This window comes from Salmo salar, chromosome ssa11 (genome assembly GCF_905237065.1).
Source record: "Salmo salar chromosome ssa11, Ssal_v3.1, whole genome shotgun sequence".
Classification (NCBI taxonomy): domain Eukaryota; kingdom Metazoa; phylum Chordata; class Actinopteri; order Salmoniformes; family Salmonidae; genus Salmo; species Salmo salar.
Genome location: NC_059452.1, coordinates 89,070,863 through 89,094,163, shown reverse-complemented (window position 1 = coordinate 89,094,163; position 23,301 = coordinate 89,070,863). Strand labels below are relative to the sequence as shown.

Sequence of the window (23,301 nt, the reverse complement as noted above, 5' to 3'; positions counted from 1 at the left end):
GCCACCCCACACCATGACTGACCCACCGCCAAACCGGTCATGCTGGAGGATGTTGCAGGCAGCAGAAAGACTCTGTCACGTCTGTCACATGTGCTCAGTGTGAACCTGCTTCATCTGTGAAGAGCACAGGGCGCCAGTGGCGAATTTGCCAATCTTGGTGTTCTCTGGCAAATGCCAAACGTCCTGCACGGTGTTGGGCTGTAATCACAACCCCCACCTGTGGACGTCGGGCCCTCATACCACACTCATGGAGTCTGTTTCTGACCGTTTGAGCAGACACATGCACATTTGTGGCCTGCTGGAGGTCATTTTGCAGGGCTCTGGCAGTGCTCCCCCTGCTCCTCCTTGCACAAAGGCGGAGGTAGCGGTCCTGCTGCTGGGTTGTTGCCCTCCTACGGCCTCCTCCACGTCTCCTGATGTACTGGCCTGTCTCCTGGTAGCGCCTCCATGCTCTGGACACTACGCTGACAGACACAGCAAACCTTCTTGCCACAGCTCGCATTGATGTGCCATCCTGGATGAGCTGCACTACCTGAGCCACTTGTGTGGGTTGTAGACTCCGTCTCATGCTACCACTAGAGTGAAAGCACCGCCAGCATTCAAAAGTGACCAAAACATCAGCCAGGAAGCATAAGAACTGAGAAGTGGTCTGTGGTCACCACCTGCCGAACCACTCCTTTATTGGGGGTGTCTTGCTAATTGCCTATAATTTCCACCTGTTGTCTATTCCATTTGCACAACAGCATGTGAAATTTATTGTCAATCAGTGTTGCTCCCTAAGTGGACAGTTTGATTTCACAGAAGTGTGATTGACTTGGAGTTACATTGTGTTGTTTAAGTGTTCCCTTTATTTTTTGGAGCAGTGTATTTTTCCACAACCATCCATTTTATAAAGGAGAGACATTACAGATGTTAAAAAATCATGGTTGTGTTTTGTTTTACCTTGACTAGGGGTATATCGAAAACGAAAGGCCTTTTTTAGGATTGGCCACTAGCCTATTTTATGTGGTGTTCACTGTGGCAAGCGCTGACCATGGGTGCATTAACGTAATTAAACCACAGGATGGCAGACAAGAGTTAATTACCAAGAGCACTCGGATATGAAATAATACACAATGATAACTTGGCTATATACACGGGGTACCAGTACTGAGTAGATGTGCAGGGGTATGAGGTAATTGAGGTAGATATGTACATATAGGTAGGGATAAAGTGACTCGGCAACAGGATAGATAATTAACAGTAGCAGTAGCGTGTGTGAGGAGTCAAAATAGTTAGTGCAAAAAGGGTCAATGCAGGTAGCTTTAACTATTTAACTATTTATCAGTCTTATGGCTTGGGGGTAGAAACTGATCAGGGTTCTGTTGGTTCCAGACATGGTGCATGGATACCGCTTGCTGTGTGGTAACAGAGAGAACAGTCTATCACTTAGGTGGCTGGAATCTTTGACAATTTTATAGGGCCTTCCTCTGACACAGCCTGGTGTAGAGGATCTGGGAGGCAGGGTGCTCTGACCAATGATGTAATGGGCCGTACGTACTACCCTCTGTAGCGCCTTGTGGTTGCATGCCAAGCAGTTGCCATACCAAACAGTGATGCAGCCAGTCAAGATGCTCTCAATGTTACAGCTGTAGAACTTTTTGAGGATCTGAGGCCCCATGACAAATCTTTTCAGCCTCCTGAACGGGAAGTGGCGTTGTCGTGCCTTCATCACTGCTGTGTTGGTGTGTGGACCATGATAATTCCTTAGTGATGTGGACACTGAGGAACTTGAAGCTCTCGACCCGCTCCACTACACCTCCATCAATCTGTATGGGGACGTGCTCGGCTCTCCATTTCTTGTAGTCCACGATCAGCTCCTTTGTCTTGCTGACGTTGAGGGAGAGGTTGTTACCTCCTCCCTATAGGCTCTCAAATAGGCTTACTTTGGTAAACTCATGAAATCCTTGGTAATGTTTCATAACACACTTACTGAGTTATTTATCATAGGGTCTATTTATCACACTATTTATTAACATAGGCAGCCGATAGTAGGCGCTAGATCTGCACTATCGTCGTTGATTGATGTGCCAAGCCTGTAATACACTCATGTCCCCCGTGGACCGGCTCGTATATAAAGCTTCCTCCATTCAAGCTGCAAAGGCATAATTTCGCTCCATAACTAGTTTTAATGGCGGGCCGTTGGAATAAAAACAGAAAAAATATCTGTACCATCTTAATAAACCAGAAAAAACACCATGTTCAGCCAAGGGTATGCAACATTTGAAGTTGTACCGAAAATCCGAAAATGGTGGTGAAAAATGGTGTTTTATTAAGATGGCTTGCCATTAAAGCCAGTTAAGGAAAAATATGCCTTTGCATCTTAAATGGAGGATGCTGTATGAGTGTGTTACCGGCTGGGCAAATCAATAATAGAAGACAGTGCAGATCTAGCTTCCACTATCGGTTGTCCCTAACTATTTATTAGTGTGGCGCACATTTGTGTAGGCTAGCCTACTCTTTTTCATATCCTTGGCCTATTTATTATTTTCTAACCTCAAATAACATAAGCAGATGCTTCAAGTTGGCTGTTTTCACCAGTAGCATATACCATGGTTATTAGGCCTAGGCTATATGATGCAAATGTTTTGAAGGTCCCAAACAATCATTCTGAATCCCATGTAAAATAACATTTAGAGTGACTAAAATATCACTCATAATATTTTTGGGGGATAGAAATGCTGATTTTTTTTTTTAATGTATGGCTAACTAACAGGAAGTTTGAAAAGACAGGCTGAGTGGGCGGGGAGCTTAAATTAATGAGCTTGCGTTGACTGACAGTTCTTTGAAACGCCTACAGTGCCTTCAGAAAGTATTCATTTGTCCATTATTCCTTTTAAAATTCTTCAAGCTCTGTCAAATTGGTTGTTGATCATTGCTAGACAACCATTTTGTCACGACTTCCGCCGAAGTCGGTCCCTCTCCTTGTTCGGGCGGCGTTCGACGTCACCGGCCTTCTAGCCATCGCCGATCCACTTTTCATTTTCCATTTGTTTTGTCTTTGTCTTACACACCTGGTTTCAATTCCCCAATTACCTGTTCATTATTTAACCTCTGTTCCCCCATGTTTGTTTGTGAGTGATTGTTTATATGTTGGAAGGTCCGTTATTGTGGGCTCTGTTTTTGTATTGCATTTATTATATGTTGAGTAAAATATGGTTATTTACTTTGTATTCAAAGTGAATTGCTTTGCCACATTTTTTGCAGTATTACTTTCGTGCCTTGTTGCAAACATGTTTTGAAATATTTGTATTCTGTACAAGCTTCCTTCTTTTCACTCTGTCAATTAAGTTAGTATTGTAGAGTAACTGCAATGTTGTTGATCCATCCATTAAACTCTGTAAATGTTTTAAAAGGCACCATTATCCTCATAGTTAAATCGCTGAATGGTTTCCTTCCACTCCGGCAACTGAGTTAGGAAGGACGCCTGTATCTTTGTAGTGACTGGGTGTATTGATACACCATCTAAAGTGTGTAATTAATAACATCACCATGCTCAAAGGGATATTCAATGTCTGCTTTTTTTGACCCATCTAGAAAAAGGTGCCCTTCTTTGCGAGGCATTGGAAAACCTCCCTGGTCTTTGTGGTTGAATCTGTGTTTGACTGAGGGACCTTACAGATAATTGTATGTGTGGGGTACAGAGATGAGGTAGTGATAAAAAATTATGCTTGCCATAAGAAAGGGGTTGAATAATTTCGAAAAACATAATTCCACTTTCAAATGATGGGGTATTGTGTGTAGGCCAGTGACAAAAATGTTCAATTTAATCCATTGAAAATTCAGACTATAACACAACAAAATGTGGAAAAGGTCAAGGGGTTTGAATACTTTCTGAAGGCACAGTACCAAGAAATGTGGATGCAGTAAGCAGTATTGCAGTAAAATCACTTCAAGCAAATGTGGTGATACACAAAGCAATTCAAACAACACTGAAATTGCATCAATTAGGTCATTTTGTTTTGCAATGATGTCACCGTATTACTTTAATAATCATGCCTCCTGAATCCAGGTGTTTGACATGGGGGAGGGGACCAGTAACGTTATGATCAAACTTTATCAATGTAGAAGCAACAGTCATTTTTTCCTACGTTGGTCATCATACTTTGATCTGGTTTAATCCAAATATCTTCTAATTTCATGAAAACATGATTTTGACTGTTCATTACCTTAAACTTTCTTTCATGAGCATTATTGGTTTCAGTCTTTTGCCTTGCAACATTGGCGCACTTGTACAGTATTTCAGTGTACATCGCTCCATAGATATGTGTCTGGCTGTCTGCTATGGTGTCTGCAGACACTGCGTCGAGATTAGAAGAAAACGCAATTTCTGAGGGGTATCCTCTCGGCTGAAGTGGTCTTTACTGGTGTACGACATTTTCCAGGTGTTTCATATAGCAGTCCGATGTAAAAAACAAACAGTGACGCTGTAATACCGCCTTTATGCATGAAGGTAGCCTCTCGTAGCGTATTCCCCTCTGCCCTCAGCAGCACGTAAGATCTCTACCACTGAGGAAGCTGCATTGAGCCAGCCTCCTTTAGCACTGGAATGTTTTCTTGCTTTGTCAGCTGTGTCCTTGCAGCCTATAATGCAATATAGCTACCTCCATATTGATCAAAACCACGGACTTTAAACTAGAACAGCAATAGACCAGACCGCCAGGGTTCCTTATCACTCATTTCCCCTTGCCCTGCTACACCTAGGATCAGCCTATTGCGGACCTTGAACAAGGGCGCATCACGTTCACTTTTATTTTTTTTGCTAACCAGTAAAGATGACTTTAAAATCCAATAAAAACGAACCTGCTGTCATACTTGAGCGGGTTAACAGCGCTCGAACAGCCTTCTCCGACCTGTACCTGGAGCAGCTCCTCCAAAATAAACCAAAGCCGGAAAAGGTAAGCGGTTTACTCTACAATACATTCATACGATTGCCATAATAATATAATTATAGAAAATGTCTTAAATCAGAAAAGCAGTAGGCCTATACGCCTATATGGAAGGCTGTAGCCCACATTCATTTCTTGGTGATGTTGTAAAGCAATACAGATATGTCCATCAACTTCATTGCATCAGTTCAAGACGCAGGGGGTAAGAGGATGCGCTGGTCAGCGCTGATACAACCCGGTTTAAGACGACCATCTTGGTGTTCATATGCTTTTTGTATTTTTCATATACATGATTAAATATAGGTTTCATGCTATTCTTCACATTTTGCCATGAGGATGTGTCACGATTGTTGTAAGAGACGGACCAAGGCGCAGCGTTTGTTGAGTTCCACATATTTATATAAAGTGAAACTTCTTTAGCCAAAACAATAAACACAACATGACTAGTGGTGACACAAGCACCAACACAAACAATATCCCACAAACACAGGTGGGAAAAATGGCTACCTAAATATGATCCCCAATTAGAGGCAACGATTACCAGCTGCTTCTAATTGGGAACCATACAAAACACCAACATAGAAATATTGAACTAGAACACCCCCTAGTCATGGCCTGACCTACTACACCATAGAGAACCAAGGGCTCTCTATGGTCAGAGCGCGACAGGATGAGAGAACATTTAGCAGTTTTAAAGCTAATTCCCTGCTACTCTACACATTTTGCCATGATGATGAGAGAACATTTTGCAGTTTTAAAGCTAATTCCCTGCTACTCTACACATTTTGGCATGAGGCTGAGAGAACATTTTGCATTTTTTAAGTAACTGTCCAGTGAATATTCTGTTAACTCATTCTCAAATAATGTTATTAGGAAAACGGCTAACTTCTTGCATTTCAACACATTTTGCCATGGAGCAGAGAGACAACTGTGCAGTTTTATTGCTCATCTCATGCTATTCTACATGTTTCGCCATGAGGATGAGAGAACATTTTGCAGATTTAAAGCAAATGTCCTGCTACTCTACAAATTTTGCCATGAAGATGAGAGAACATTTAGCAGTTTTAAAGCTAATTTCCTGCTACTCTACATATTTTTCCATGAGGCTAAGAGAACATTTTGCGGTTTTAAAGTAACTGTCCAGTGAATATTTTGTTAACTCATACCCAAATAATGTTGTTGACCAATACTATATTCATATTTGTGGCCAAAGCATAAATTGTAGAAAAAAACACTTAAATAAACCCACCTCAAACTTGTATCTCAAGCAGACCATTTAAAAAAAATGCCTGTTATTTCCTCATAGAGGATGGCGTCATCCTCCTGAGGAAGTTGAGCTGGCCAATCAGCGGTCTACTCGCATGAATATTTTGAATGACCAGTATAAGCCCACACCATTCTGGTGTTGGAGTACACCCACACCATTCCATAACAGAAAAGCTGCTTTTTAACATACTTAATTACCATTTTTTGGAAGGAAAACTATTTCACTCATATTGTAATTAATTATAGGCATATTTCATAAAAATTGGACAGGTACTTTAAAGGTCGACTTTGGGCAAACACGCAAGAGTAACAGCTTTATACTATATATTTTTTATTCATTTTTTATTTCACCTTTATTTAACCAGGCAGGCCAGTTGAGAACAAGTTCTCATTTACAACTGCGACCTGGCCAAGATAAAGCAAAGCAGTGCCACAAAAACAACAACACAGAGTTAGACATAAACAAACGTACAGTCATATAACTGACCAATGCACCTTCATACCAGGTCATTTAATGCAACAACAAAAAAAGGTGACGAATAAGATATTTGGCTACAGATCTTATCGATCTCTTCAGCTTCCATCCAAAAACAAATGCTGTGAAATGACGTCAACACATACTGGAGGAGTTACTGGCTAGCTACAAGTGGCTAGCTTAGCTAGCAAACTAGCTACGTCGGTCGCGATGCGCATTACCAGAATTACACATCACTGAACCACCAAGGCACACTCCATTTCTGTTTGGAAATTGAGAAGTAGGAGTTGGACCGGTCAACTTTGAGCCCAAAGATGACCGTTGAAGCTAATTTTCTGCAATTCTACACATTCTGCCATTACTTATAACATGGGGGGGGTCGACTTGACCTGAATATTGGGGGGGACATGTGGCAATTTCACCTATGTCATGCACATGTTCAAAGTTTCAGTCTAGGTCACTCCCAAGACATTACTGCATCATGAAAAATTCAGTGCTTGTCAAATCCAATCTTAATTTGTTCCAGACAAGTCATAATAAGTAAGATTCAGTTCTGCTATTTCTCTAACAAGGAACAGAAAGCACACACCAGGCACAAACAGGAAACAGGTTAACTGTTTCACAGCAATAGGGAAGATACATGTGATGTCTACATAATGGATAGTTGTATCCTTTAGAAGAGGGGACTGACATTGGTACTCATAGCCAGTATAGGCCTACTACTGTTTTTAACACTTCTTTCCACTTGTTTAGACATGTACATATGTTGACCATGTACAGCATCTCAATTCAACAATGTGTTACGCTCCTATAATAAGCTGCAATTACATCAAGGGATGTTTTCCAAACTGAGACACCTGCTCTGGATGTTTTAATATGGATTTTCATCTGTCTTCCTAATTATTTGTGATAGACTTCCACGTGTCTTTTAAGGATCTTACAGCAGTTGTATGATCCCATTCCAACCACACAATTCACCATGGACCTTTGACCCCACAGGTGAGGACTTAATGTTATCAGCCTCTTGATGAGGCACTACTGTAGTAGATTAGCCGAGCCCAGGCAGATCGTTAATCCCCTCAGTCCCCTAGATCAGGTTGACATTCTCAGGTCCTTGTCTTTGTTTGCTTGCTTGGGTGAAATGCAGAGCCAGGTGTACCTATTCGACGCAGACAGGAGGTTAACGAACAAGCCCCTCTTCTCCTTTGTCTGTCTCAAGGGGGGATTTCTTGGCATGTGATGATTGGACAATAGGCCTGGTCAGGGCCAGAGGATTAGGGTTAGGGTGCATGGTAGAGCTGGACAATAGGGGCAAAAATCCATATCGCGATAAATTGCCTGAATTGATACAATACTGATCAATATAAGGATACGTGTATTACATTAATGTGCACCCCATTAATGTGCTACTACTAGTTTGATGGTTGTAGCAATCAGTTGTCCTATTAACAATCACCCATATTCGCAATCTCTAGTGCCCTGTAGGGCCCCTGCTGCCTAGAGTTTGATGGGATTTACTTGAGGAATGGGTCACCCCTCTATTTTAGGCTCCTGAGTGGCGCAGCGGTCTAAGGCACTGAATCTCAGTGCTAGAGGCGTCACTACAGACCCTGGTTCGATCCTTGGTTCGATCCCAGGCTGTATCACAACTGGCCGTGATTGGGCGGCGCAAAATTGGCCCAGCGTCGTCTGGGTTAGGGAAGGGTTTGGAGGGGTAGGCCATCATTGTAAAGTAAGAATTTGTTCTTAACTGACTTGCCTAGTTAAATAAAGGTTAAATAAAAACATTTTAAAAATGGATGTTTATTGGCCACGTGTTATAGCAGGTGCAGCAAAATGCTTATGTTACTAGCTCCTAACAGTGCAGTAAAATGTCAACCAATTAAAATGTAATGGACAGAAAAAAAATACAAGAAATCAAGAACGATGGGATAAATCTGATTAACAAGCCAAATAGCACTGTAGGAGTAATCAAATTCAATCTATATGTATGTACACCAGGAGAATTGATACAAGATCAACTGATAATGATATGTACAGCAATAGACGTATTAGAGTAAGCAATGTCAAGAATCCAGTGTATGAATAAATATGCGGTGTGTATAAACAGTGTAATTAAAATACAATGTACAGTAGTAGAAATATTCTGATGATCTACGTCAGGGATACAGTATTTAAATACGCAGTGTGAAACAGGAAATGACCCACGGTTCAATGCCTCTATAACATAGGTTCCAGTGGTTCACTCTGCTTGATCAGTGAAGGAGGAGCAAATGAGTGAGGGAGAAAGTCAGCCAATCAAGTTCGAAAGAAGTCATGATACTTCCTAAAAGGAAAACATGTCCCCTGATTGATACGTAAAACAAAGTATGTCTGAAAGTGACATTGAATTAGCAACTTTGACATGGTTAAACGTTGAGTGCTGAGAAGGGAAGCCTTGCATGGAGTCTTTCCCTGACATCATGTGTAATAACCTAGTGCAGAGCCTCATGTTAAAGTGTACCTCAACGAGAAGCTGAAATGTGAAATCTGCATCTATTGTGAGATCTGGAATATCGTAGAGATGAGTGCTGGTGTCTCGTTGTTTGCATGTATGTGTGTGTGTCCAACATTGACTTTACTTTTCCATCTTTGTGACGCTTGCCTTGGACTGCAAGTGTGTATTTTGCGTCTGTAGCTGAACTGAAAAGCGACTCTAGCCAGATCGATTAGAGTGCAGTATGTTTGTATTTGCTTGCGTGTGAATAAGGCTTCCTGTGTGTGTTACCCGCCTGACGTGTGCAGACTCAGCCTGCTCCTGCCTGCCACACACTGAGTCATGTTTCACTAGAGACTAGCCTAATCATCCAGGCTAAAGAACTGCAGCTTTCTATAAATAGACACATAGCCAAGTCTGCCTAACACACAATGTCTCCCATCCTAAACCCCTGTGTCATTAGTGCAGTTTAACCCTATCAGTCCCGAGGCCCCAGCAAAAATCATCTTTTCATTTATCTGACTTTCATTTATCTGCATGTCCAGCCCTTATATTTAATAATCATTTTGGAGGTGCTTATATTTGTCCTGTTATACACAAGTGTGTAATGGAAATGTGTTGTTTTCCATATCCCAATTCCCCCTGAGACACCCACAGACACCCACAGGTAGTCCTTTTCAAGACAACCATGGCTGCAAGTAGAACACAAAACAATTTGACATAAACAGTTGCATTCATGAGTATTATTGACAAATGTAAATAAATCAAAAATAGGTCCGCCAAAGCAAAAACCTGATAAAAATGAATTTATATGAATGCTGTAAGTACATAAATTGTTTGCTCACTGGGAAATGAATATCCAACTAGTTAGTGACAACTGTTTGAAGTTTGGAGTTTGTGACAGCAACTATGTGAGCTTATTGCAAAATTAGAGACACTATTTCCTGGGACTTCCTATGATCTTCTATAGAAGAACCCCTTACTTTCTAACGACTCTTGTGTAGCTTGTGAGCATCATAGAGCAAAACATGTGCACGTTCGTCAGCCTCAACTTTTCATAGTGACAGTAGCTTTTAACAGTTCGTAGCTCAAACCATTCGGGACTCTACAGACTTTTTGTACAAAGTACGGGCCCCTTCGGGATCCATCCTTGTCTCACAAACACCACTCTAGCTCAGCCCCCATAATCACACAGACTAATGTTTGGTATCTACGGATGCAGAAATAGACAAATCCAATGGTACAACAAGTTAGAAGTCCAAAACGCGCAGGCGTTACAGTGGGACTCATTGGGTTAAACAGGGACAGACAGACACTAGAACATTGCAAATGTGCTTGTGTTACATTCCATGCTCTCATCCCCTCATTTAACCAAAAAACATGACCCCATGAACAATGTTGCTCTCTGATTTCATATCAAACTTAGCTGGCCTTGACATCCCATGATTACAGAGACATTAGATCCAGTTTCCACCTTAAACTATTTGTCTAGCAATATTGTGCTATTCCTGTTTCACTGGAACACGTATTCTTTCAAATGGCGTATTCACAGCCATCTTCAACGCTGGATTAGATGATGGGAACCACAGACAAATGAAAGAGCACACAACACTGAGCCTTATAGCTGTCTTGTAAAAAAAATAGCCCTGTTGTTTTTTTACACTCCTCCCCCACTTTTCCCTTTCCCTTTCAATAACCAAGCTTCCTTCAGAGATGGAAGAGGAAGCGAGAAGCCCCCCTCACTGTTTTTCTTTCTCTGTTTTTTTTCTGGTTCAATTAAAGTCAATGAACTTAGTAGACCAGACCTAGCTGCTATTGCATTGGTGTCTATGGGAGACACACCCAGTTAAGTAGACCGGAACATACCATTGTTTTCAATGGTAAATGGCCTGAGTGAACTATCTTCATTTGTGAACATGTTTACTTACATTGATCCATAGATACTTTGCGTCGGTCACTGGTGCATGACTACAACTCCCAGAGGCCTCTGTTCACACAATGAGATCAGGGGTGAGCACCAATGACTCACATGTACAAAAAAAAACAAGGATTCAAGACAGCTTGTTTTTCTTTGACTCTGAGATCAAGTGACCCCCCTCCCCTCTGACACTGCTGAGTGCAGTGGAAGTATGAAGCCACAGAAGAACAGTGTTTTTCTTCTGGAAGACTAGGAGTGCCAAGGAACTCCACAGTTGAATCCACCCTGGCACGTTGGAGCCTGTAAATGTTTTTTGAGATAGAGTATCATACTATGTTGCATTCCTGACTCCTTGACTAGTTCAGCATTATGAGATAAAAGGGGTCATTGAGAATACTTCGTCTCCGACATTAGGAGGGATTATACAATGAGTATCTGTAATATTTGAATATTGCTATATTTAAACTTTGATACCTGCTGAGGAGGACTACGCAATTTGTTTACTGTTAAACTGCTAATACCTACAGTGGGTTCCTGCCTTATTTCACTATAACAGCATAACAAATTCCATATTTCACATTACATAGTAACAGGACTCTTTTGGCAAGAGGCACTGTTTGGCCTTGTCACCGGAATATGGTGCCAGTAATTTATTATGTTAAAATAAAAGAAGATACTTTAGCTTTAACTGGACTGTTTTGATAGCTCATTTGGTAAACTAGTTTTCAAACTTTATTGGGTATTGAAAGGCTGTAAGCTCTCTTTTTATGTCTCACTTTAGACGCACACCTTTTTGATTCTTGTTTGTAACTATGGAAATGGGATCTTGTAAAAAAAAAAAACCTTGGTCCTGTCACGGGCGTCGTAAGGAGTGGACCAAAATGCAGCGGATATATTGATCACCTTCTTATTTATTAAAGAAAACACACTTAAACAAAACAAACGACGAAAACAGTCCCGTAAGGTGCACAGACTATACAGGAAACAACCACCCACAAACACAAGTGAAAACACACACAACTAAATATGGCCTCCAATCAGAGATAACAACAACCAGCTGCCTCTAATTGGAGGTCATTGACAAAACTAACATAGAAATAGACAAGCTAGATAAACACATAGAAATAGATCATCTAGAACATAAACCAAAAACCCTGAAACACACAAACCAAACACCCCCTGCCACGCCCTGACCAAACTACAATAACAAATAACCCCTTTTACTGGTCAGGACGTGACAGGTCCTCACTTCAGAAGTTCCAAAAAAAGCTTCAGGAAAACTGGAGCTTGTCAATTATACAAAGGTGATCTTAAAATCCTAGCCCAGTGGACAGACAGTTCATTGACTATGGGAGGTAAAAGTGGGAACCAAGTGTGCCTTGGTCATCATTGGAAAGTTAAAAGTTTTTGCAATTTTGTAAGTTCAGCTTATTCAATAAATTACAGTGCTGTGTGTTCTCCCGCTATTCTCGGCTGTTTTCTGCTATTACATACATTAATTATCCAGATGATACCATTTGACCTTTAGACCAAAGTCTGATTGTTTCCTTTAGACATGTGACTTCCCTCTCAGTCCAACCAGAGTCAGCACTTCGCAGGAGGATTTATTGGAGGCTGAGTGAGTCCTCCCTGTCTCTTTATGACTCAGTTCTGTGTGCTGAACAATATGAGTAATGAACATTCAAGGCTTCAACCTGTTTGTCTGTATGATGGTGAAACTGTTAAGCCCCAGGTGTCTCCTACAGGACCGGTCCATCTTAGTGTACAAGCAGCATACTGCGCTCTATGCACTCTTTACTGCATTCTATCCCCTGTGTGGGGATGTCATTTCATCAGAGTTTATCGAGGGATGCAGTCCAGAGAGAGCTCTACTACATTGATGACAGGGACTATTTCTGCTCTTCTAGTACTGGTGTCCTGTAAATATCTGTATTATGTTGCAAAGTAAACAACATGTTTACTTACATTGACCATAAGACACCTCTAGGCTTTCCTTGAACACTGCAGGCTAGTAAACATGGTGTTAAAGTCTAGTGTGTGTGTGTGACTCTGCATGATTAGGTTTCCCCAGACAGGGCCTGCTACATATCCATTCTACTTCTGGCCCCCCTTGGCTGCTGTGACAATAGCCACACCCTTCTCAGTCTCCACCATTCCTCAGTGCCAGTGGCTGCTGCAGCTGCAACAAACAAACAAGGTGCAGATGTTAAGGCGCCTTAGCCATTAGTGTTTTCATGTTTTTTTTGCATTGAAGTCAATTCAAATGAAAGGGGGGGATACGGTCAGGGTCAATTTCCCCCTAGCTCAGGATTTTTCTCAAGACGTCACACAAGATGTTACAATAGAGCCTGGGTGTGTCCATAGTGAGAGAGGGCACATAGTGAGGGACGGTTCATAGTGAGAGAGGGACCAAAGTGAGAGAGGGTACATAGTAGAGAGGGTACATAGTGAGAGAAGGTACATAGTGAGATAGGGTACATAGTGAGAGAGGGTCCATAGTGAGAGAAGGTACATAGTGAGAGAGGGTCCATAGTGAGAGAAGGTACATAGTGAGAGAGGGTCCATAGTGAGAGAAGGTACATAGTGAGAGGGTGCATAGTGAGAGAGGGTACATAGTGAGAGAGGGTACATAGTGAGAGAGGATATATTGTGAGAGAGGATCCATTGTGAGAGAGGGTACATAGTGAGAGAGGGTACATTGTGAGAGAGGGTACATAGTGAGAGAAGGTCCATAGTGAAAGGGTCCACAGTGAAAGGTCCACAGGTAATCAAATGGCTAAACGGACTATTTGCATTGTGTGCCCAACCCCCCAACCCCTCTTTTTACGCTGCTGCTACTCTCTGTTTATCATATATGCATAGTCACTTTAACTATACATTCATGTACATACTACCTCAATTGGGCCGACCAACCAGTGCTCCCGCACATTGGTTAACCGGGCTATCTGCAATGTGTCCCCCCCACCACCCACCAACCCCTCTTTTACACTACTGCTACTCTCTGTTCATCATATATGCATAGTCACTTTAACCATATCTACATGAACATACAACCTCAATCAGCCTGACTAACCGGTGTCTGTATGTAGCCTCGCTACTTTTATAGCCTCGCTACCGTATATAGCCTGTCTTTTTACTGTTGTTTTATTTCTTTACTTACCTATTGTTCACCTAATACCTTTTTTGCACTATTGGTTAGAGCATGTAAGTAAGCATTTCACTGTAAGGTCTACACCTGTTGTATTCAGCGCATGTGACAAATAAACTTTGATTCGATTTGATTTGATACATAGTGAGAGAGAGTACATCGTGCGAGAGGGTCCAAAGTGAGAGAGGGTTCATAGTGAGAGAAGGTACATAGTGAGAGAGGGTACATAGTGAGAGTGGGTTTATAGTGAGAGTGGGTCCAAAGTGAGAGAGGGTACATAGTGAGAGAGGATCCATTGTGAGAGAGGGTACATAGTGAGAGTGGGTCCACAGTGAGAGAGAGTCCAAAGTGAGAGAGGGTACATAGTAGAGAGGGTACATAGTGAGAGAAGGTACATAGTGAGATTGGGTACATAGTGAGAGAGGGTCCATAGTGAGAGAGGGTCCATAGTGAGAGAGGGTCTGTGGTGAGAGAGGGTGCATAGTGAGAGAGGGTAAATAGTGAGAGAGGGTACATATAGTGAGAGAGAGTTCAATGTGAGAGAGGGTAAATTCAGTTACAAGGAACAAGGAGAGACTAAAACAAATAAGATAAAGGAAATGCCTTTGTGAAATTATGATGATGGAAGTAACAGCTCATTGCCATTGGAGTTGTTAATCATTTTTATGGCCTTGTAGTTTTCTCTCAAAGACATCATCGCCACCTCCCGTTCCTTTAGCCAGTGGATCTGACTAGACTAGACAAAACTACTGGCGTATTGATTTCCATTCATATAAAGGACTATGACAGATTACCCCCTTCTTATAGGCCTAATTATTTTGCTGTGAGCGGATAACTGTGAAAACAAAGCTGTCAGAGTCACTGCGAATTAATTTGTGTCAGCATTGTGTGGTCAAACACATTGAACACATTCTTAACTTATCTAAAAAGAAAAGTTGTTTCTGTTTGCATGGTTGATGAAGTCACCTTGTGATTTCTCTGAACTAATGTTATTACTTTCCATGTCCCTATACAGCCTGAGATCGCTAACAGTAAAGGAACACTAGCAGTTATCTATGAAAAGATAATCAAACGTATCTATGTTAGATAACAAACTTTTGCCGCTGTAGCTGGCAGCATGTTCCTACAGGGAGTATAGGAGGCTTAATTTCATTATTGCACAATAACGGTGGTAAGTAACCTTTGTCAGCCTGGGGTGCATGTACAGAACAGTCAGGGGCTAGATTAGTATGATGGCCATCCACGTGAGTGGTTTTACTAATCCCTGGCAGGGCTAGCAATGTGATAATGCCCATGTGGCCGGGGGCAGTAAAAGGGATTTAGTTCATGTGATAAAAGCATGTGTAATGGAGGGACATCCACACAGCAGAACAGGCCAAATCCCACAGGAGGTCCCACTTCTATTATTGCTGTGTGGAATTCAGGAAAGGAAAGACTCCAATCTGGACTAAAAGAATCTCATGGTGTACATTTGGATCCATGTTTTGAATTTGCTGCTGTGGTATTTCATGGTCAAAAGAAAGACCATTAACATAGTGTACTTTTGGTGTACTTAAGCATTTGGCATTGGATTCAATCCAACCTGGTTGAAATGGAACGGGTGGAGTGGAGGGATCACTAGTAAAGGCCACATTCCTTTGAGTGACATTACACACCGTTCAGTGTTCTCACAGCCAGACAGTGGTCAAATAGTCAGGGTTGTTATTTGTGGATGTAATGGATGTGTTAATCTTTACTAGGGATTTGTTTTTTCATATCAATACTTCTTAACACGATTTCACTCAGGCGTAGCCATGACAACCTTTTGTGTACCAGAGTAGTGGGCATGGGTTGTCCCTGCCTAATGAGCTGGTGAAAATGTGGAGTTAATTTTCAACCTCGAACAGATGCTGAAACTGCAAATTAAACATGGCTGTTGGGATGCAGACGAAAAAAGCTTAACGCCACTGGAAATGCCAGTGTTCCAATTATGTGACATCAGATGATCAGGATGTTTAGTTCATTGTAAGAATGTGTTTATTTATTCCTAGTCCACAAAATTTTACTAATTGCAGCTGTACTCCTGCAACTGGCAATTATTTATCATTTTGAGTTGTTTGGATGCTTCGCACGAGATAGTAAAAATGATTTTCATGATTGCACTGCCCCACAATTTATAAAACATATAGGGCCAATCTTTGACACCTAGTAACCTTCCAAATTTGGATGTTTTGGACAGATTATGACATTTTGCCAAGATAATAATCCAAAATGGCATTTTGTATAGGAGTGCATTCCAGTTGTGTGCACAGTGGGTTTTTCAGCCCAGTTCTTCACAGTTCTAAGCCATGTTAATGGATCCATCTCCTATGCCTATTGATGTTTTTCCGTAGGGGCTTATGCCAGCCTATGAGACAAAGGGAGCTGAAGTATACACCAACGGCAGTGCTGCTCACATGAACGGAACTGAGCTAACCAGGATGCGTGAGGTGGCGTTTGAAAAAAATCCCTCAGAGCCCATGGTAAACCATTCAGATGCCAATTCCTGTCTTTTTTTTCTCTCTCAGTCCCTTTCTGTCTTTCTCTCTCCTTTATTTCCCTCATCTCTCCTCTCTATCTCTCAGTGACTCAATCTGTCATTTTGAGGAAAGATTGTCATGTGCTGTTTTCATGACTCATGTTTTTTGCCTTTAGGGGGTGACTCTAAAATTGAATGGAAAACAGAAGTGCACTGTGGCCAGAATATTACATGGGGGCATGATACACAGACAAGGTACAGAACTCAACCACACTGACTGACATACTGAAGTGATTGTAATGAATTTGTATTAGAAAAGCAACAGTATTTCCATACTTGTATAGCAAATAGATTTGTTATTTGCTTGATAACACTCTTTGGTCATACTGATCCTCTGTACTGTGCTGATCATTTGTTGTTCATCTCCAGGTTATCTAAATGAAGGGGATGAAATAGCAGAGATCAATGGAAAGAGTGTGGCCAACCAATCTGTCGACCAGCTACAAAAGATCCTGGCAAGTCCCTACCATCTCTGTTTTAACACAAATTATACTGTAGAGCATTCTGCCCCTGAGAGAATGGGTGACATGTTGTAATCTCACAATCCTAGTTTTGATAGTGTGGAGTGTAAGTAAAATGGTTGTCATCCTCCATTACAGAAAGATACCAACGGAGTAGTCACAATGAAAATCATCCCCAACCAACCAAGGTGCTCTCCTGTGTGTGAGGTAAGCCAATAAATGACCCATTGGATCTGCACATTTTCCCCTTTATGAATGGACTGATTTTATCATTTTTTTGCACCCTGAAATCTAATTTCAGCTGCATGCATGATCAAAGAAATGGTTACTATTCAAGCAGGGTTACACTCTTTTGTTGTACTCGTTCTGCCACGATATCCCAAATGATATCATCAGAGAAATACACCAGGTATAGTACATAGTGTAATAGAATACCCTTTAGTTTACAAGGGGTTGACAGTGATGACAGAGGGCATCAGTCACTTTATTTAGTCATCTATTGGGGACGCAGAACCTACTCTAGTGTTATAACGTCATCTACATACGATTCCTATTATATTTTGACCATATCAGCAAATTGCTGGATTTTTCACTACCACCATTGTAATAAAACAAATAAACATGGTTCCGCAGTGTTAAGGTTCTTTCTCTACGATACCATGCTTGAAGCGTAACCACATCTTTGATAAGGTACCGTCCTGTACCTCCAATCATATCTTCTCCCAAATCCTCTTTATTAAATTGAGTTTGTTCCTTTGTCAGGCGAACCCTACCCTTAAGACAATGAAAGACACAGATGACTATACAACCATTAGATTCCATTAATGGTCTAATATACGGATCATCAGTCATGTTAGACTGGCGAACTGAACTGAAACACATTGGCAGTGCTCAGCGTTTCACTCTGCCATCTGCTGGTCACATTATGCAATCATATCTCCCCCAACAGTGCCTCTCAACCTAGAATAATTCAACATTTGGAGAAATGAGTTTCATTTATGAATGTGAACTAATTGGAAAACACTGTTATACCATTCATGTTTGTCAATTCCATAATAACAGGAGCATGTCCATTGTCCAGGCATTATGATAACTGCACGAATAGTGTGGTCAGTGATGAGAGTCTAATTTTAAGCATTTTACTAATTGATAGATTAGTAGCCTGTCCTAAACTATACGGTAAATATATACAAAACAATAACCTTTTACAGACCAAATCCCTCCTGTGAATGCTGCTAGATCCTCTGTGTGTTGCATCATAGAGGATACCACAGGAAGGATCTCTGACCCATTAAATCTGAGCCACAGTACTATCTCTTGAGTTAATTCAGAATAATATACGATTTTGCACCATATGCTGGAAACTGCAGTGCTACATGTCATTGCAACAACCATATCAACCACAATGCACAGATGGCGAACATTATTGCCCAGTTCCCAGAAAGGGCATCATGTCATTTCAGCCATCTCTATGTGTGCAGCAGTTCTGTGTTACTTCCTCCACAGATGTACATGAGGGCTCAGGTTGACTACGACCCTGCCAAAGATGACCTCATCCCATGCAAAGAGGCAGGGCTGAAGTTCAAAATGGGTGACATCATTCATATCATTAACAAGCAGGATCCAAACTGGTGGCAAGGCAGGGTGGACAGCTCTACCGCCGATTTCGCTGGACTCATCCCCTCCCCAGAACTTCAAGAATGGTAATAGTACACAAAGTAGGAGAGTACACCCACTTCTGATTACCTGTAAAAAAGCTTTTGCCTCAACGTTGCTTTAAGCACTGAAATTGACAGGCATATTATTAATGTTAGCTCTCTGTGTACATCCTAGGGCCGGCCGTGCTGCCCTGTTCTGAGCCAATTGCAATTTTCCTAAGTCCCTCTTTGTGGCACATGACTAAACAGTAGTTCAGGTGTGACGAAACTAGGGCCTGTAGGACCTGCCTTGTTGATAGTTTTGTTAAGAAGGCAGAGTGACGCTTTATTATGGACAGACTTCTCCCCATCTTAGCTGCTGTTGTATCAGTATGTTTAAGCACTGAAATCCCTAGGATCAGGATGGCCTTATCCTAATCCTAATTTAGTTTGTTGAGTGACTCAGTGACTGACATAACAAGAGAAAAACTAAAATTCGAAAATGCACCTTGTGTATTCTATTACTCTAACTCTCAACATTAAGTTGAGACCCGCTCTAAAATATTCAGTGTGTGAGTAAACCCCAGTCTCTCCTCTCTGCTCCAGGCGGATAGCAAGTAAAAGCAAGGCCACAGAGGGCACCCAATCCTGCAGCCCCTTTGGAAAGAAGAAAAAGTGCAAAGACAAGTATCTGGCCAAGCACAGCTCTAGTAAGACTTGCCATTTGTATAATGTTTTTTACATTGCATGGCATTGTTTTAGATCCCTAAACCACCAATTTATATTCTCTTCTCCCTTGTTAGTCTTTGACCAATTGGACGTGATTTCCTATGAAGAGGTTGTTCGGCTCCCTGCCTTCAGCAGAAAAACCTTGGTGCTTATTGGTAAGCTCCATATATGATCATCATAAGCGAGATCTGCCTGCCTTAAACCTAATTTTAAACCCAATATTTGAGATTGTCACACTAAAAGTGAGTAGATGAACCTCTCTCTGCGCAGGTGCACCGGGTGTAGGAAGGAGCCATATCAAAAGCCTGTTGCTGACCAAATACCCAGAGAAGTTTGCCTACCCAGCACCACGTAAGTAGTGCCTTTACTTCTAGTGGTCTTCTATCTGGTTTGAGAACAATTTGTTTTCCCAAACCCACCATTAACTGTGGCTCGATCCAAACAACAGACACCACCAGACCCCCACGTAAGGACGAGGAGAACGGGCAGGAGTACTACTTCATCTCCAACGACACCATGACCAAGTGCATCACTGGGAATGAGCTGCTGGAGTACGGCAGCTTCCAGGGGTTCATGTTTGGAACCAAAATAGAGACTATCCAGAAGATCCATGAGCAAGGAAAAATCGCTCTGCTGGATGTGGAGCCACAGGTAGGCATAGAACTTGACAAAAAAATAACTATTTACACAAACCCAAGGTTAGCAGAACAAGGTATTTGTTTCAGATGTCAGATGAATAACAAGATGGTTTGGCTTCTTTTTTCTTGTTATGCAGACATTGAAACTCTTGCGGACGGCAGACTTTGCACCTCTGGTGGTTTTCATTGCACCCACCAACTCAGCTACTCAGGTACGCTACTGGTCATTCCTTACATCCAGGAATGAAGGTTATTTCAGTTAAGGACCATTCGCAATATGGCTCTCTCCAACCAATCACACTACGGTATCAACATGTCCAGTCTGTAATGAGATGCTGAACCCTTCAGGAGTTTGACTTTCTAGTCTGATAACTTGTACCTTTCCTTGTAGTCAGAAGCGGTGCAGTTGATCCAGAAGGAGTCAGATGCCATCCTCTCCAGCTACAGCCACTTCTTTGATGTGCAGCTGGTTAACAATGATGTTGATGAGAGTGTGAAAGGAGTGGAGGAAGGGATGGAGCAAGCCACCTCCACCCCACAATGGGTGCCTGTTTCCTGGGTCTACTGACCTGTGTACCCCTGAAGAACCATATATTTAACAAAAACTGGTGCAATATGACACATCCCCCACAAGACCTGGGCCAATATCCACAAAGTGTCTCAGCGTGCTGATCTAGGAAAAGTTGCCTTTTAGATCATAATGGGGAAAGATTATGGCCAGACTAGTAACCGAAAGGTTACAAGATCGAATCCCCGAGCTGACAAGGTAAAAAAAAAAAAAAACTGCCGTTCTGCCCCTGAACAAGGCAGTTAACCCACTGTTCCTCGATAGGCCATCATTGAAAATAAGAATTTCTTAACTGACTTGCCTAGTTAAAGATAAAAAAGATCAGCACTCCTGAGGGGCTTTGTGAATACAGACCCTGGTCACAGGTTACTCATACACCATTCTTTGCATAGCAGCTAATCACTATGTAATTGTAACTAAGTTTCACACAGAAGCAAAACAAAAAAAGAGCAATATTTTATTTCAGAGAAAGTATAATGAACCCAAAGGGATAATTTACGCGTTTGTAAAACCTTAATGAATCAAGCTTTTTAGGTGCCAAGTTATTGGTACCATACGGCTGCAGATAGGAGTGTTAGACTTTTAACTATTAAAGTGGACCACTACTGTGAACACAATGCCACTACCTGACAAGTTATCAGTATCCTTAACCCGGGTTTAATATTAAGTCATACAGGGAGACATGCCCTGCATGAAATTGTCAAGTCATGTTAAGTGAATCATTTTGTTGACAACCTCAGCACTGGTCTCACAGTAATATATACCTCATGTCATGATGTAAGGCACTCTTAAACCCCCCCCTCCATATTACTGATTGAAGTTTCACACTCATTTGGTGCAAAAGGTAGGTCTGAATAAGAAATTAAATATTTTATTCACACTCCATCCTTCAAGTCATTACACTGTAGAAAATAGCCTCAGATCCTAGCAACTGGGTAGAAAAACGACACCAAGGCAGAGTTACAAAAAAGCATATTAATTTCAAATTACAATTTATGATCAGTTGGTTTCTGTATTTACAGTACAATATAAAATAAAAAATCTGATCGCATTTCATGTAGAGGTACACAGAGAATACGGCTGTCAACACAGGGAGTACTTAAAACATGTAAAAACTAAATGTCACCGTCATGAGTACAAAAACATGGTCATACTGTGGTGGTTGAGATGGCAACCATTAACCACGTGATCACAAGCCTTACCTAGTCCAAGCCCCTTATGATTATCCATGTGGGCCATGTGCGGCCATTCCGGACAGACTTGATTAACAAAAAAGTTTAAAACTCTGGGTTCTTGCTCTGCCTGCTGCCTCTTCAGCGCCCATTGCATCTGTTAAGTAAATATCACCAGGCACTCATTCTATGGTCCTTTCATTGTCCATGTGCTTCATAAGCTTTTCACTCTGCTTCCTTCTTTTTTCTTCTTCTTCTTCTTCTTCTTGGCACTCTCCCCAACCTGTGCATGAGGAGAGATTTGTTATTCCTTTAGCAAATGTTGAAAGCAATTCAAGTGTCCTAAGTGAACATGCCCTCTGCAGTTTGAGGCATGTTGGGTGTAGCTGTAGTGACTTTGCTAACAAAATAGGTGTAGAAAATGTAAGGAACCAACATGAGCAAATGCTCATGCTAGAAAGACACCCGCAATAACGTAGCAGAGTGGCTCCCAATGAAGACATCAAGTAGGATGGAAAGGGATAACTTTCTGCACAGGATACATAAACATTCCAGTGAACCAGTGATAGGCAAGGCACTCCATTAACTGGATGTATATTACAGAGAAACTACTGCTGAAAACCACAACATGTCTCTCCCTGTGACCAGAGCCACAAGGTCATACAGCTGTCCAATCTGATCAGAAGCAGAAACACACCTCTCCATCTGTCTCTGCTGCTGGCTCCGTATCCGCTTCTAGTTCCTGCTTCTTTTCCTTCTTTCTCTTCTTCTTCTCTTTCTTCTCTTCTGCCGACGGAGTGGAAGGAGCCGAGGGAGCTGCTGCATCACTGTCACTGTCTTCACGCTTCCTCTGAAAGACGGAGACATCGTTTAGTCCATCTCATTATGCACATAAATTCATACATGGAATAAATTATACCTTTGGCGTGCGTGCCAATACATTTCAAATCAATACCAGAGTATCAACTCATGTAAGCATACCTTTGCTTCACCATTTCCATCAGCCTTGGATTTGGACGCACTGAAAATGAGACGGCAACATGTCACTCTTTGTATTAGACTCATTCCTTAAGACCGATTAACAAAAATGCACCTACATCCACAAACTACTGAACTGTTGACAAACGTTTGGATTGCAAGTTACCACACATGGGCAGAAAATAGTAGCTATGAATGTTCACACAGCTCAGCTGCCAGCCAGAATGCATTACCAGATCTCTGCTGAGCTACGAGAGTTGATGTTGCAGACTGACTCCCTCAGAGACCACAGGGCAGACCAGAAAGGGATAACTGTCTGCTAACTAGAATCACAACATGCATACCAAAGT

At 41.7% G+C, this 23,301-nt stretch overlaps 2 protein-coding genes across 3 annotated transcripts in view; one reads left to right on the top strand and one right to left on the bottom strand.

Annotated features, from left to right (window-relative positions):
* The first annotated feature begins 4,507 nt into the window (after positions 1 to 4,507).
* On the top strand, positions 4,508 to 21,684 carry LOC106563394 (55 kDa erythrocyte membrane protein). 2 transcript variants are annotated; one of them, XM_014128908.2, is made up of 12 exons: positions 4,508 to 4,937; positions 16,584 to 16,712; positions 16,885 to 16,963; positions 17,138 to 17,223; positions 17,368 to 17,436; positions 18,850 to 18,932; positions 19,473 to 19,576; positions 19,670 to 19,750; positions 19,866 to 19,946; positions 20,044 to 20,246; positions 20,371 to 20,445; positions 20,625 to 21,684. In XM_014128908.2, the coding sequence occupies exons 1-12, from the start codon at positions 4,815 to 4,817 to the stop codon at positions 20,799 to 20,801; spliced, it is 1,290 nt and encodes a 429-aa protein (XP_013984383.1). In that variant the 5' UTR covers positions 4,508 to 4,814; the 3' UTR covers positions 20,802 to 21,684. The 2 variants fall into 2 exon arrangements, with proteins under 2 accessions (XP_013984383.1, XP_013984382.1); XM_014128907.2 differs by having other exon boundaries at positions 4,520 to 4,937; positions 18,736 to 18,932.
* Positions 21,685 to 21,761: 77 nt separating this feature from the next.
* Positions 21,762 to 23,301, bottom strand: part of LOC106563393 (H/ACA ribonucleoprotein complex subunit DKC1) — a 15,425-nt gene continuing 13,885 nt past the window's right edge. Inside the window, exons 13-15 of the mRNA XM_014128906.2 lie at positions 22,955 to 22,994; positions 22,671 to 22,823; positions 21,762 to 22,256 (exon numbers count right to left, since the gene is read on the bottom strand). Of these exons, the coding sequence (XP_013984381.2) occupies positions 22,188 to 22,256; positions 22,671 to 22,823; positions 22,955 to 22,994 (262 nt within the window). The 3' untranslated portion in view covers positions 21,762 to 22,187. The remainder of the gene's footprint in view (positions 22,257 to 22,670; positions 22,824 to 22,954; positions 22,995 to 23,301) is intronic.